We start from the raw sequence: 16,791 nt of genomic DNA, 5'->3' as shown, positions 1-16,791 counted from the left end.
AAGATATAAAAGTGAGTCCATTAATGGATCCACAGCTGTGTCAGAAGAAAAAAGCCTTCAGTCTAAAATATCCTTTAAACCATCAGGATTAGAACTGTGAGTTCTGAAACACAGGCGAAATCACGTCTCAAACATTTTAGTAGCCTTTATAGGTAGGTACATGATCTCTCTGTGGCTCTTGTTCATGTTATCTCATGAACAACTATGCCTACTTCACTAAACATTTTGGAGAATTCAGTTTTAATGCATTGTAAGTGCTTAGCATACTCCCTGGCACATTACAGGGATCAACAATAGTTGGTAATGACTAGTTTATAAAGCTAATAAAAACTATCCTATGTGATCTCAGAAAGTTTTAAACAGAAGCTAGACCACAAGTAAGATTATCTTTGTTAAAACTGCAGTAAACTAATTTTTCTCCTCATTAAATCATTTTTAAAACTGAGGTACTTTGATAACAAATAAAGTTTTAAAGTCTATGTAAATTGTTACCCAAACCTAAAAAAACTACAAATGTCCTTTCCTTCAGATTATTCACACTACTTACTAATGACCAGGCATCTTAAAACCAAATTCATTATAGAAGGTAAAGACTTAAATCTGCTATAAAAGTACTAAATCGTTAAACTACTTAACACTTTATTATAATCTACCTCGTGCATAACTAAAGATCTCCATATGAATTTAATATTTTCTTCAAATCTTAATAGTGAAGGGCCTAAAACGGATTAAGTGGGTCAAAAAATGCACATACTACAGTTGTACACAAATCACCCATAACTTAAAAGCAAACAGGAGTCTTTCTTCTTTATCATTCTTTTAGCAAATCCTTCCTTCAGCTACAATGCCATCTCTCATTATAATTTAATTTTATTCACTTACGTATCTTTGAATGACAGAATTCCAGAAGGGAAGGAAAACAGAAAGAGACTTGCCTTATTTGTTTCTTTACTGGAAGGAATTCTATTTAGTAAACTTTCTACAAGATGTAGTTTGGTAAAGCCAGATCCCTCATTGTGGATTGGGAGTGGACCATTTCTGCCAATTTCACCCAAAGCTGTACAGGCAGCAATTGCCAAGAGAGGTGATGTACTGTCCAAAAACGAGCCTGTAAGCACATTTAACAAAACAGAAAATAGTCTACTACTTATCTTTGTGATCTAAAGCATTCAGCAATGTATTAAAGATTTTTTTTTAAAGACAGCAAAATAAAATCAAAATCTACAATATCTTTTAATTGACCATTCGTGTACCTTTACTCAGCAATGGTAAGTGGGTAGAGCATCCTTTTTGAATGTTTAAATTTTTTCCCCACAATAGAATCACCTTTGTCATATGGAAATATGTAGGGAAGAAAAGTACGAAAGATACTTTCATTGTTACTAAAACTAGAACTTTCTTGAGTTCTTGTTTAAAAAAAAAAAAAAGAAGCTTGTGCATTTAAAGTATAACACTATACAAAAAAAAAAAAAAGGCTGTATTAAAATTTAACTTAATTCAAAAATGCAACAGTCAAGTCAGCATAGACATTAATGACCTATTGTTTCTGTGGCACTCTGAATGAGCTCCTCTTGCTCAGGCAGCAAATCTGTATTTGTCTCCAGGTCTTGCTGCTCGGTCATTCTCATCTTCTTTTTAGCCAAGTATCTTCCCACTGTGAATCCCAAGGCAAGCAAGGATCCATGCTGTATCTCAGGGCTCTATATTTAACAACACAATAGCATATGTCTGTCTCTTTCTCACACATAAAAGAATATACTAAAGTAACTGTTTATTAGAATCATGTCTCTGATAAAACTACTGTTTATGACCAAAAAGGAAAATGATCACTTCAATCCACTAAGATGTCAATGAATGAAACTAAGGAACAAGAGAAATCTTGAGTTTCTAACAGAGAATGCTGAGAAGTCAAACTGAGTCTTGATTCACTTCAAGTTTTAGATACCCTAATTTCGCACACACTCCAACTCTGGGTACAGTGACAGTCTTAACACGCTTCTATATTACTCATGCTTTCTTCTGACTTCTGCCACTTGTTTTGCTGCAATATCATAATTTTCAAGAATAACTTTTCCCTATTACCAACAAAACACAATAAGCAGATCTTATTTCTAATTGTTAAGACCTCTAAGCATGAAGGTAGTAAAGAAACATTTTGAAAGGAATTTGTCTTTTCATAAGCACAGTGGTTAACTGGCAGAAGTGGAAGAAAAAAGGAGCCAACGTTTCTAAGTACCAAGTAGCACTAGGGATTCTCATTAATTTAGTCACCCTGTCTACATGACACCTGAAACCACACTTTACAAAAACAGCTCTCAAATCTGTTAAATGAACCAACAGGATCAATATATTATATATCTCACTTAATCTTTATAATAATAAAAGCTAGGAATCTTAAGTTCATTTTACAGATGGGAACACAGAAACTAAAAGTAGTTAGATACTTTAGTAAAACCCTACTATCTCCCATAAAAAAGAATGAAGACAAAACTGAAAACATACATGATTGTCTTTCGTAGTCTTTATAAGTTGTTCTATCATTGATTTCAACTCATTTCCCGATACTGTTGACACAACTACAGAATAAAACAATGCAGCCAATTCACGCATTTCTTCTTTACTGCTATTCATCAGACTCTGAGCAGTATAGAAAAATAAATATGTACATGATATATTATCATCTTTCTACTGACGACAAACATTTAAAATTAACATGACACATTTTAATGTTCCACCTCTTTAATGTTTGATCTCTTCATATTCATGAGAAAAAAAAAAAACACACAATTTGCTATTATTTTAAAGTAAAATGAAAGTTAAACATATACCAAAATCTCAGGCACATTTTCATCAAAAATACTGAAGTTCAAAATGGGTAAATAAACACATTTTTGCTGAAAAATTTTGCTGAAACAGAGGTCAGCAAACGTTTTCTGTAAAGGACCAAATGGGCTTTGTGGGTCACACAGTCACTGTTAAAAATACTTCATTCTCATTCCAGTGCAAAAGCTGATAGAAAACAAATGAACAGGAATGGCTCCATTCCAATAAAACATTAGGGACAATATAGTTCACACATGTCATGAAATGTTATTTGTCCTTTGACTTTTTTTTTTTTCCCCAACCATTTAAAATATAAAAACCATTCTTAGCTTGCAGATCATTAAAAAACACAGGAGTCAGACCATATTCAGCCCATGGACCATAGTATAAAGATACTTTATCTAAAAGTCGAACCTCAAACACTACAGGGTCATTTTTAAAGTAGGAATTCTTCACAAAGAATAAAAAATCTTTTCAAATTAGAATCATTTCATGAGACCAGATTTTCTAGAAAAGTGCAAAATTCACATTTCTTGGTAAATTACACTCATATTTTCACAATTAAAGATATAATCTATATATTTTTACCAAACTCAAGTTATATTTTTCAAAAATGAACTGCATTTCACAGCACAAGAGGTATACAAAACTGGATGAGCCATACTTGTACTTTTTTAAAAACTAATCATTATTTGCCTGAAATTCAAATTTAACTGAGCATTCTTACATTTTTATTTGTTAAACCTGGTAACCCTTTTGATATGCTCATGGGATAAGAATACTCTGATACATGGCTGGAAGAAGCTAAACTGGTATCACCCACATAAAAGGTGTGTGGCATTAGCTATCAAAATTACAAAGCATGTGTCCTCTGACCCAGCAATTCTACCTCTGGAGAATCCATCTGAGACATATACTTCCTTATATGCAAAATGGTACAATGGCAGTAGACTAAAGGACTGTAAATCATTATCAGTAAGGATACAGAATAAATCATACAATGAAAAATGATGAGGCTGTTAAAGAGAAGCTCTCTCCAGTTATAGAGGAATAGCTCCAAGTTTTGGTGCTAAGTGAAAGAAGACACAAAAACATGAGTAATATGCCACCTTTTGTCTAAAAGAAAGGAAAAAAATTAGAAATTTTTTTTTGTGTAAATGTGTATATAAATTCTGGACACAAAATAACTAACGTCTGATATCCTATGTATGACTATCAGAGGCAAGAGAGGAAGCGGGGTCAGGGGGTGTTTAGGTGGGAGAGTTACAGAAAGACATTTTACATATTTTAAACTTAAACTACACAAAGCCATTCCTCTTTTTAAAAAAATATTTTTTGTCGGCTGGATATAATACCTTTATTTTATTTATTCATTTTATGTGGTACTGAGGATCAAACCCAGTTCCTCACACGTGTGAGGCCAGGGCTCTACTACTGAGCCACAACCCCAAGCCTTAATATTATATATATATTTTTTAATGTGGTCTGCAGATCAAACCAGTGCTTCACGCATGGCAAGCACTCCACCCTGGGCTATAAATCGCAGCCCTTCATTCCTTATTAAAAAAAAAAAAAAAAAAGACCTTTTGAAACAGAAATAGAATCTTTTTTTTTTAACTGATATAACTCTCAAATTCATTTCCCACTCTCACCCAGATTGGTCAATGAGATATACTGACCTACTCCATGTTTTCTATTAATTGTTTGATGAAGGATAATTTTCAAAATGAACTAAAAGCTGAAAAGGTCAGAGTAACACTAGTAGAAAGAAGAAGAAATCATGAGATTAAAGTCTAGATATCCAAATTCAAAGAAGAGTATACATGCACAGGACATACCTTTATCCATTCTGTTTTGTCTACAAACTTGGTAGCCAATTTTTCTGGATACACTGACACAGCTTCCAATAGACAGTACATTACCGGCAAACCTAAAGAATTCAGAACTTTTAAATTTTGAGAAAAGGAATGAACACACGGGGATCACCAAATGCCTTTGAAACGTGAGGTTGTCATTCAAACACAAATTCCCTCAGTTCTACAAAAACAAAAAAAATGTACAACCTAAATGTAGTATGTGATCCAATATAGCATATCTACAGATTAGCTATCTACCAAAAAGGGATGTCCTTCTCTTCACATCAACTTCCAAAGTAAAATTGTATATCTACTGTTAGCATTTCTTTCTGAAAAGACAACTATATCAAGTATAAATCAGATAAGTTTAGAATAGAAACAAAGACTAATGTCTAGTTACGTAAGTGAAGAGGGAGAATAATTTTGCTATAAATTCTTAACTGAGTTTTAAATTGGATTTTTGCTTAAGTGCTTTAACATCTTTCTTTGGCATAACCACTTCCTACCTCCAACACCTGCTAATAGCTGCTGAAGCAGGCCAATGTAGATCTGAACAGGGTTGGTTTCTCCACTCTTATTAGATGATGATGAGGCTGTCTGGCTGCTTGACATTAAAGTCCGTATGTAGCGTCCAATGGCTGGAGCGTGATCTTGCATATCAGCCAAACTCTGAGAGGTAGGCACTACCCCTGCACTGTGAGCCAGGCACATGCGCAAGTACAGGACTATCTAAATCCAAGAGAATATCAGAAAAATTTCTCAAAAAGTCAACATGGCAGGGTATTCTTCAGAGTGACAATTTCCAGTTTTGAATCCCCCACCCTGCTTCATAAAACTTTCTCAACCCCCATGGAAGCTGAAAACATGACTCAATGTTTACTAAATTACCATAATGGAGTAAAATTTATATAGCAAGCTTTTATAAATTCAAGAAGTATTTCTTTAATGGAATTAAAATATAAACCAGGTGTGGTGGCACCTGTCTACAATCCCAACACCTTGGGAGGCTGAGGCAGGAGAATGTCGAGTTCAAAGCCAGCCTCAGTAAAAGCAAGGTGCTCAGCAACTCAGTGAGACCCTATCTCTCAATAAAATACAAAAATAGGGCTGGGATGTGATTCAGTGGTGAGTGCTCCTGAGTTCAATTCCCAGAAACCCTTCCCCGCCAAAACAGTAATGTAAACTTAACTTTTTTTTTTTGGTGTTGGGGACTGAACCCAGGGCTCTGGACAAGCTAAAATTCATGCTCTACTGTGAGCCACACCTTAAGCCCTCTTCTCACTAGACTCTAAATAAAATTACTACTTGTAATTTAAGATTACTACTTGTAATTTAATTAGTGCAAATCAATAATCTGAAACACAGAATTTCCCTTAATAAATATTATAAATCAATCCTCTTCACCCTTCAAATCTATAAAACCCTGACAATCTCGACATTTCAGCTTTAAAACTCAAATTTAACTTGCCACAACAGCCCCAAAGTAATCAATACAGAGCATCCAGTTCTTTCACAGAAAAGGACCTCATGTGGGCCAGAGACATGGTTTAGTAGTAGAGCACTTGTGTAACATGTGCAAGGCCCAGGCTTCAATCTACATCACCAAAGGAAAAAAAAAGTAAATAAAATAAACCCGAGATAACCATGAATTAAAATAATACCAATTACCAAATAATGTTTTTTCAGGATTTTTTGTTTTGTTTTGTTTTAAATAAATACCCTGATAAAGAACAATGATACTACAATATGGGCTTAGCTATAATGAAAAAGAGCACAGATACCTCTTTGGGAGTGAAGCCATCTTTTACAATCTATACAGGAAGCTGAATAGAGATATATGAAAGTCCTACCTCTCCAAATGCTGCTGGATTAAATGGAAGGACAGTAGTCCCGGTCATGTATTTGACTGGAGTTTTCATTCGATGGGAAGCCTAATAAAAGTAAACCCAAAACAATTACTGAAAAATGGAGCACATGTGCCCTTCCTCAACTCAAAACAACTATTTCTAGTTACATTACTGTCCAAAATTTGCATCTTTTTCTAATCAAAACATTTTCCTATTAATCTTGTTGTGTATGTCCCTCACATCCTCAATGGCAGGTGCCTTTTCTCCATATTTTTTACTGGCATATTTAAAAAGAATAAAACTCCTTCAGACATCTACTGAGATCGTCATCTCAGGTCACCAAATGCCAGTTACTTTCATTAATAATGGATGTAGGAGAAAAACACAAACATAGGGCATCTTCAGGATACAAATATGACAGTTAAGGAAAACAGAATCATGACTGCTGCATACTGATCTGCAATTTCCTTAAGGTGACTACCTAGCAAAAAGTGAGGATCACTAGTAGACATAAAAGACAGTTAGGTATCCTCCAACATATTCAAAGAAACACTGTTGTAAGAAGTGGGATAGTCTGGGGTATGGATTCTTACTGACAATACTCTCATATCCACCGTGCAAAAGCAAATTTGCAAAATCAGATGGATAATCATGGTGAGAAAAACCTAAACTGCTCACTGAGCCTTCCTTCAATTTATGGTATCCTAAATAGTGTTATTAAAAATAAAAAGTAGTAACCAGGAGGTTGAGACAGAACAAATACAAGTTCAAGGCCAGTCTGGGTAACGTAGTAAGCTCCTGTCTCAAAATAAAAGGTTGGGGATGTAGCTTAGTGGGTTCAATCCCCAGCATCACTATTAATCAATCAATCAATTAATAAATAAATTTAAAAGGAGGGGCTAGGGATGTAGTTCAGCGATAGAGCACTTGTCTACCATGCACAAGCCTTGGGACTTGATCCCTTGCATTGCAAAAAATGAAAAAAAAAAAAAAAAAAAAAAAGGAAATATATTTTTAAGCATATCAAATCAAGGGAAAAAATTTAAAACACGGCCAAAAATGTTTACAATCATGAAAAAAATTAAGTCATTCAGTTTAGGTAAAACAGATCAATTAAATTTTAAAATTATATTTCTTCTCCTCACTTTGTACCCCTTACTGTAAATATTAATACTGCTAGAAACTACTATATTTGACCCTAGTGGTTATATTTTTCACTTAAAAACTTTTTTTAATTTTCATCATTCATTATATGTTTCAAGCTAATTATCTGAAGCCAAATGCCATACCTTTTCTTGGATATAATATACCATTTCTGGGAAAGAAGGCATCTGCTTAGAAGCACCTTCTTTTTTGTTTCTACCAGGAAGACACCTTAATACTCGTTGTGCTTCTCCATGAACTTCTTCACGTCTTTCAAAAAGACAAATAAGAATAAAAGATAAATTTCACCAACTGGAAAGTGATCATTTAAAGAATGAAAACAGGAATTTTATCTGGCAGCTAGAATTCTGAGAAAATGCATTAAACATATTCTTGGCTATCTAAACAAAGAATCAATAAAATGTTTTATAAGAAGTCAATTTTTTTTTTTTTTTTTTTTTTTTTTTTTTGTGGTGCTGGGGATCGAACCCAGGGCCTTGTGAACCCAGGGCCTTGTGCTTGCAAGGCAAGCACTCTACCGACTGAGCTATCTCCCCAGCCCAAATCATCTGCTTTGTATCTCTGATTTTTAACTCAGAGAAATAAACAAGGCAGATTATTGCAATTCATTATGTAAGCATCTATGTGTGTGCTTTTCCCTTACTAGAAGCAAATCATAAACAATAACACGTTAAAATTCAATGACTGTCCAATGTTTTCTACACTCCCCAAAGTTTCACACTTCTGTATAGTCCAGCTATAATTCTGGACAAATGGTAATTGATAGGTGACATCAATATTCAAACAATTTCAGACCATCCTACTAGACTATGACCTCAGCAATAGTGTTATTCATATAACACAGAAAGGTCATTTTACGTCTATAACTGACTTTGAATTGAGCAGTTTTCCTAACAATACCTTACAAAAAAAATAAAAGAATTAATAAATAAAGCCTCAAGTTGTCAGAAGATTTTCATTTTATAATTTTAACTAAAGAAAGAAAACTGTTGAATTAGTTATGCTTTGGTTTTGAAAAAAAAAAAAAGTGATTTTCAGTCCTTATAGATAAGGAGAGTGGTTAACATTGGACATAATTCTGGCTTTAACATGATCTACTACCTCAGCTCCTATGCCCTGGAACCCTCTGGCCTCTGGCTAGGAAACTACAATAGAAAAGTGAGAGACAGTAGACCACTAGAACCAAGATTAACAATCCAAAGCTACTTTAGTCAAATTAAATGCAAATGAGTAAGAAGCAGTCACCAAGATCAGAAATCGAAGTTGGGACCTGGCAATACCTACTATAGGTAAGATATCATACGAAAAAATCACAGCAATTTATAAGGAAATGGCATCATGGACATTACAGATATTCGGTTGAGCTAACCAGAAAAATGAAACAATGAAAATGGTGATTAGCCATGTTTTTAAAAACATGTTTTTTAATAAAATGTTTATTGCAAAGGGTATTCAAATAATCAAAGGATGCAAAATTTTACTTAAATCATTTATCAACATAAATGAGACTTTTCATTATAAGAACCTCATTTAAAAGATACAAAAATTTTAAGTATTGCATGTAATAATGGTCTAGTATTATGAAATATATGGAGTATTTCATGGATTTCAAAATGTCCCTGACAATAAAAACATAATAGATTTGATAAGAGTTGTTTTAATATACACACGTACTCCCTATTTTATATGCATATGGTTTTTAAAAGCATGTCCCAATTTCAGAAACATTTAAACAAGTGAATAAATACATCAAAATCTATGATGTATATATAATCATATAATTCCTTAATATAAAATCTAGTATATATATATATATATATATCTCATTTAAAAACTATTCGATACAAAATACTTCATCAATATATCAAAATATGTATATCAAACTATCAATGGCATTAATCCTTTTTCCCCTTAAATAGGGCCTTGTTTTTAGAGAAATAATTAAATTATACATACAATTTAATTTGTTTTATTTGCATCTGACAATTCTATAAGCTATTTCTACATTATCTATCTTATACTGCAGATAAATATGGAATTTATAGACACTATACAGATATACATGTAACCTACACATGTAATTCTACTGAATTACAGAATTCAATACCGTAAGTATACAGGTATATGACTATAGGTCATATCAATTACAGAATTCAATACTATAAATACAGAAGTATATGACTATATATCATGTCAAGGACCATACTTTTATAATTGTTTAATAAACTGTTTCTAAATTTCATAGGCCAAAATATGAAATAACACAAATTTTGGTAATTTTCAAATAAACTTAAAATGAACACAAATTCAAATTAACACCTTTTGAAACTTACGGATCTCCTGCAGCTAGTAGGAGCAAGTATCTGGAAGGTATATGATCTGAGGGAAACACTGTGCTGGCAAATTTCACGGCCACTTGTCGAACTTGAACTTCAGGCTATTGGACACATAAAAACACAAAGACACCCACCCACGGACCAAAAAACAAAAAAATTAAATTATCAGCAACTCATTCTAGTCATAATAAGTCACCCTAATTGTAAACAATTCAAAATTTAAATAGACATTTCAATAATTATGTGTCTAAATCAATAAAATCAAAACAAATTATTTGTTCAAGCTCTCTTTTTGGAGGGTGGGGAGGTCAGACGTTGCCCAGAATGAACCCAGAGTCTCACCCTTACTAAGAATACACTTTACCACTGAGCTACATACCCTGTCAGCCCTGTTCAGTATCTTTGTTGTTTAAAAGTCTTTGGAACAATAGCATTATCTAAAGAGTACTTTTAGGAGATAATAGGATCTGCTAAGTAATGTAGAAAAGACCCACAAAGACTATAATGAGAGACTCTCTGTACATGCACATATTCAACCCAAACCAGGGTCATTGTGACAGTTTCTGGCCAATATCTCTGCCTCCCTAACTCTCATACTAGTAAAATTCAGATGTTTTGCAAAGAATACAAACAGAAATTACTTGGAACCCCTACAAATTTGAATTGAATACCACAAACACTCCCAGATTAGCTCTAAAGTTAACACTGACTTCAAAGACTCAATTACATAAATATTAAATTAACTTAAATTAATAATTTATGAATATAAAGTTCAACCAGAAAAGCAGTTTTAGCACCTGCTGATCCTAAAGTTTTACCCTCATATATTTTCCTCTAAGATCTTTCTGCAGTCACTGAAGGTGAGATAAGGTAGATACTAATAAATACATACTGTCCCATCCATTCTAGTATTCTTGCTAGTTAGTGTTTCTTGAGCTACATGGAAGAGCAATGATATTAAAGACTAGTTTAAATTATACGATTTAGCCTAGAGTTTGGATGCTTTAAGTGTAGCCTAAGAAAAGGAAAGAAATTAGCTTTGGCTTGGTAACACTACTACATGATTTGATTACATGAACTGAACCAATATCTATAAGCATGATACAAGTATACCTGTATACTTGTTTTAAGTATTCTACACCAGTAAGTTTCCAGATAAGCCTAAAAATCTTTGTCCATGGTATATGACCATGAACCATGTGAACTCAACACCAGGAGTATTTGACAATGGGACTCTATATGGTAAGATTTCTGAACGTACATAAGGGCAAAACTCAATCCTATCATATTTTAATACAAACCAGCTACCTTTGGAACTTTAAGAATTCCCTTATCAAGAATGTATTAAATTGAGCTGGGGTTGTAGGCCAGTGGTAGAGTGCTTGCCCCTCATGTGTGAGGCACTGGGTTCAATCCTCAGTGCCACATAAAAATAAATAAAGATGTTGTGTCCATCTACAATTAAAAAAAATTTTTTTTAAGAATGCATTAAATTATATCAACCTCATTTCAGTGGGAAGCATTTTATATTAATCTTACCAATATTTTTTGGCATTATTCCCTTTGTCAATGTTTCCTTTCTACTGATAGAAACGAAGGACAAAGACTAAAGCAAAAATACAATACTTAATTTTATATTGTGTATTATATACTTATGTGTGTTTTATCCATAAATACTCCAAATTCTCCTATGAACTCCCACTTTTGCCAGAAAAAAAAAAGAGGACTAGAAGGAAGAACATAGATGGCTTACTTCTTGATTAACTACTTTTGACATATGCAATTTGTTTTTCTTTCCTTCTGCTTTTCTCTCAAATACAACATGATATCGCTAATATGTGAAATCTAAAAAAGTTGATCTCATAGAAGTTGAGAGTAGACTAGCAGTTACCAGACTGGGCAAAGTAGAAGACAGAGAGGGATGAGGAAAGGCTGGTCTACAGCTGCTAAGTTACAGTTAGATGAAATAAGCTCTGGAGTTCTATTGCATAGTAGGGTGATTATAGATCATGATAACTTACTGTACATTTCAGAAAAGCTAAAAGAAAGGATTTTTAATTTTTACCACAAAGAAATGATAAATGTTTGAAGAGACAGAAAAGTTTACCCTGATTTATCACATAACATACACATATTTTAAAATGTAACATATCCCATAAAAAGGTATAACTTTTGTGTTCACTTAAAAACAAGTTTTTTAATGTAAAATGTGTATGCTACCAGCCACTGTCATTCCACCTAGTAGGACCTACCTTTATTAAGTAAGAAGCCACAAGTGCCTCCATCAGAGTTCGTTGTGCTCCTTCCAAAGAACTGTATGCTCCAACCATCATAGATAATGCTTCTTGAATAGCAAGTCTTGTCTCAGGCTCTTCCTGAAAGGATGATAAAAACAGTGTTTCCCTCCCTATTGACCTCCAAGTGTGCATCTAAGCAGAAAGCATAAACTTACCATCTGTTTCCCTACCTTACACAGGGCTTCAAAAAGCTGCTGAACAAGAGCTATATCCTTAGTGAATAAATGGGGCATTCGACTGTAAGAAAATATAAAGATATCATTATGAACATAAATTCCCATGAGATGAAAGAGAAAATGAAACTACATACAAATTTCCCTAAACTCATATTTTCATCTCTGAACTGTCAGCATAATTAGATTACCTCCCCCAAGAACTCGATATTTTTACAAGTAAATATTTAATTCAACTATCTAATCCAAATAACCCTTGATTAATATGTAATTTTTCTAGATATTCCTTCTATAATAGTCCATGCATTCAGTTAACATTTCTGATTTTAACATGAAGTAAAGAGGTAAGACCAAACTGTAATTTAAACTAAAGGTTATGGTAAGGGACATTGCTATTTCATGCCAACAGACAAGGTATAAGGTTTGTCAACAACCCTGTGCTGCACAAGTGGACCTGGGGTTGCTTTCTTCTGAACCCCAAAGCCCCTTTCCCTGCACAGTAAAGAAGAGCAACATCTACTCTACAGAGGCAGATACAGAACTTTTGCATGGAGCCAAAGCAGCACATGGTGACACCGAGGACACTTGATTTCTATGTCCCTACTTGGAAATACAGTAAATGAAGATGAAACCAGGAGGAATTAGAATGAAAAAAATCACACCGAAAATAAAATAAATCCATCTTTGAAAACAGGGTCACTTAGAATCATAATATAAACACTATCAAGGGAAAAAGAATCACTAGACAAAAATGACCATAGGGATTATAGAGTTTAGTGTTTAGTAGCAACAAGTACATTTAAGGTCAATCAAACATCTGTAGGGGACAAAAATTCTAAGCCATTATCATGCAATTCATTTCAAAATCCCATTTCAAGACTACCTTTAATATGGTAATATATCTTCAAATGTAAATTAAAATGTCTTACATCTTCTTTCTTCTACAAAGAAGAGTTTTCTAAACAACTAATGGCCATTAGATACATTTCCTTTCAGAATCACAACAAATTTATTCTCCATTCATTATTAAATGCCACAGCTTTTCCTCAGTTTACCAACAGGATATCTCCCACTGAAAAAGAGTTTACTCACCTGGAGAGTTTTCCAACAGCTGAATATGCCATTGACAGTAGTTTAGGGTCCTTAAAATTAAAAGAAAAAGAAAAAGAAAAGAAGAAAAGGAAAGGAAAAGAAAAAAGAAAAAAAGAAAAGAAAAAACAGACAAAACAAAAAATAGTAAACAGCAAAACCTTTTCGCTGCAATTACATGCATTATTTTACTTCTTGCTAAATCTATATCTCGCACTAACTACATGATAATAGCATCTGAACGACAACAAAGTGTTCAAACCCAGCATCCATCACATTCAAAATGAAAAAACAAAAAAACAACAAAAACAAAAAACAATAAAAATAAAAACAAAAATAAAAACAAACAAAAAAAAAACCTTGCATTCCCAACCTATTCCAAAAGGAAAACGCAGTGATCATCTACAGAAGGTTTCTCTTAGCTGGTGCTAAGTTCAGGATATTTTCAACACCATGTATCCTGCAAACACCAAAATCCAACTTCAACACACTAGGAAAACAGCTTAACTTATTAAAACATTCATCACTGGTATAGTAAGATCCTCCCTCTCTCACCAAGATTGCAGTAAGCTGTGGTGTGATTTTCTAAAAATCTGCACTACAGTGAAGAGTTTCCTCTCATTTCTTCTACCATAGCAAATAAGGGGATCAGAGTCATCAAGTAAATTAGTGAGGTTCGCTCCTAAAGAGTCAAGATAGAATTTTACATGATTTTATGAAAACCAACAGTCTGATTGATGACTCAAAATAGTAACAAATTTCGGCCAAGTGAAGTTTATACATTTAACCTAGGATTCACCCTTCCACACCTGAACAGCCGCTTACATGCTCCAGATGGATACATCTGTCACGAAACCATGCAGATGTCACCTGGAGATAGGAGAATTAGACTCCTGTGGTTTATCTGGACTCTCTAAACCTATTTTGAAATCTATAGCTCTCTTCAAAAGCCCCAAAACATTTTTATTTCTACTAACCACTCCAAAGCGTCTCATTACCTACCCATAAATTAATGTAAAGATTCCTTAGACCTTAAAAACCAGGCAGGCATTTTTTCAGTAGGAGAAAAAGCTAGGATTCAGGTCAACCACTCACCCCCAAGCACAGCTGCACAACAACTGAATAGTTTTCCATTAATATTTGCTAATGTGCCTTCACTGTGCTGAACAATTTATGTATTGACTTACTTTATCTTTACAGTAATCCAGTGGGGTGGTAGTATTATTTTCATTATTGTGATAAAGAACAGTGGTTAAAAGAATTTAAGTAATTCACCAAAGAACAAAACTAAAATTCGATTCTAAGATCTTGATCTGACTCTACTACTGCAAACATGCATTCATGTTAGGCTAAGACTGAAGAAATAAAGGCTAACTAGAATTCTTGAAACCTTACCTTTTTTTGGCAAATTCGCCTGCAATATTGAAGATGATGAGAGAAATATAGTAGGAAAAACAAGATTCAAAAATCTATAATCCAAGGAATCCTCATCCCACTTGGCTTAAGGAATCAAAAATTTACTGAATGCATGTTTTGACAGAATTTTGAATCAATAACTCTCAGTCCCTAAAAATTAACACTTTCCCAGTATAAGCCAAATCCAAATAGTCCCATATGGAAACAAATCATAAAGTTAACTTAAACCAACCCCTTTCACTTTTGCATAGAACACAGAAGTAGCATAAAATGAACTTGCTTTAAAAACATCTTATTTAAAGAAAGGGGTATGAACCTTCAAGATTTGTATCAGTTTTAACACATTTCTTTAAAAAAAGAAAAAAGGAAAAAATGTCAATAGTTTCTGAAATTTCACTACTTCAATTAAAAAATGTTAAGGAACAATAAATAATAAATAGCAAATCTTAACTCTATTAACAGACTAAAAAGATTTATTATAGAAAATCTTTCAAAATATAAAATCTAAAATTTCAAAGTTAAGTCACTTACTTCTTTATATTCATTGATTAGCTTAGTGAGGCCATTCAAAAGCATTGGACCTAATGGCTTAATCTTGATTTCTGGACAGCTTTTAAAAAAACACACATACACAAAGTAAGATAAGAATTGTATATCTTTTCAGATGATTACTTAAAATAATCAGAGACAAGTGAAATAATAAGCTAAATTATCTTCTAAAATGTGAAAATTTTTAAGATGAACAAATTATTTCTTTCTAGGTAAGATGGACCAAAAAAATACACTTGAGTCATTTGATCATTCCAGCAGTTAAAAACTTTAATAGTTCAAGCCAGGCATGGTGGTGCACACCTATAATCCCAGCGGCTTAGGAGATTGAGGCAGAAGGATCAGAAGTTCAAAGCCAGTCTCGGCAACGTAGCCAGTCCCTAAGCAACTCAGTGAGAACCTGTCTCTAAACAAAATATAAAACAGGGCTAGGGATGTGGCTCCATGGTTAAGTGCCCCTGAGTTCAACCCCTGATCCCAAATAAATAAATAAATAAAACAGTTAAAAAAACTTACGTTATACAAATGTGATGTACAAATTGCAGGGATAACGTTCTTAACTTTGAATTTGTATTTGTACCAAAAAGTCCATCATATACCACCTATGTAAAAGGAACAAAGTCAAGGACATCAATTAACAAACATAAAAATTTATTATTTACAAATAGGATGAACTATTAGAACTTATATATGACTTGTTCTTCAATATTAATGCAGTTCTTAATACAAACATTATTAGCTGACCAACTTAGCCAAGTAGTAGCTCCTATAATAGCCTGTAATATAACAAACATAGACTTGAGGTTGATCTCAGAAGCCTGCAAAATGTGTGGGTCTACTATTAAGAATCAACTGCAAGTTCACACTGCAGAGGTCACCACTCCACCATTCCATACAACATAGGAAACACTAGCAGACAAGATCATTTGGGGAAAATTAGATTTCTTAATTCTATCTTGTCATTCAGAACACATTATATACAAATTACAATAAAAACTTCATAGAACACATCAAAATTAAAACATTCCACAAGTGTGTGGTCAAGGAAGAGGTGTCTAAAATGCAAAAAGAAGTAGATGAGTCCTGAGTGGCATCCAGCAAGTTCCAATACTAAACATCAACATCAAAGATGTGAGGTGTCCCCCAAAAGCTCACACATGCGACAATGCAAGAAGGTTCAGGAGAAATTATTGGGTTATGAGAGTCTTAACCCAATCAGTGAATCATCCCCTGATGGGGAT

At 33.5% G+C, this 16,791-nt stretch overlaps 1 protein-coding gene across 4 annotated transcripts in view; it reads right to left on the bottom strand.

The window, feature by feature from the left end:
- Window positions 1–16,791, bottom strand: part of Ecpas (Ecm29 proteasome adaptor and scaffold) — a 108,889-nt gene that overhangs the window by 32,131 nt on the left and 59,967 nt on the right. For all 4 annotated transcript variants that reach the window (XM_047523952.1, XM_047523953.1, XM_047523950.1 and 1 more), the window contains 13 exons: window positions 16,067–16,152; window positions 15,533–15,611; window positions 13,589–13,638; window positions 12,494–12,560; window positions 12,279–12,401; window positions 10,024–10,127; window positions 7,816–7,939; window positions 6,530–6,610; window positions 5,186–5,408; window positions 4,662–4,753; window positions 2,503–2,637; window positions 1,538–1,700; window positions 936–1,108 (listed from right to left, as the gene is read on the bottom strand). In XM_047523952.1, coding sequence (XP_047379908.1) covers window positions 936–1,108; window positions 1,538–1,700; window positions 2,503–2,637; window positions 4,662–4,753; window positions 5,186–5,408; window positions 6,530–6,610; window positions 7,816–7,939; window positions 10,024–10,127; window positions 12,279–12,401; window positions 12,494–12,560; window positions 13,589–13,638; window positions 15,533–15,611; window positions 16,067–16,152 — 1,500 coding nt within the window. The remainder of the gene's footprint in view (window positions 1–935; window positions 1,109–1,537; window positions 1,701–2,502; window positions 2,638–4,661; window positions 4,754–5,185; window positions 5,409–6,529; window positions 6,611–7,815; window positions 7,940–10,023; window positions 10,128–12,278; window positions 12,402–12,493; window positions 12,561–13,588; window positions 13,639–15,532; window positions 15,612–16,066; window positions 16,153–16,791) is intronic.

Source organism: Sciurus carolinensis, chromosome 14 (genome assembly GCF_902686445.1).
Source record: "Sciurus carolinensis chromosome 14, mSciCar1.2, whole genome shotgun sequence".
Lineage (NCBI taxonomy): Eukaryota > Metazoa > Chordata > Mammalia > Rodentia > Sciuridae > Sciurus > Sciurus carolinensis.
The sequence above is the reverse complement of the archived record's forward strand: the minus strand, read 5'-3'. Positions and strand labels throughout refer to the sequence as shown.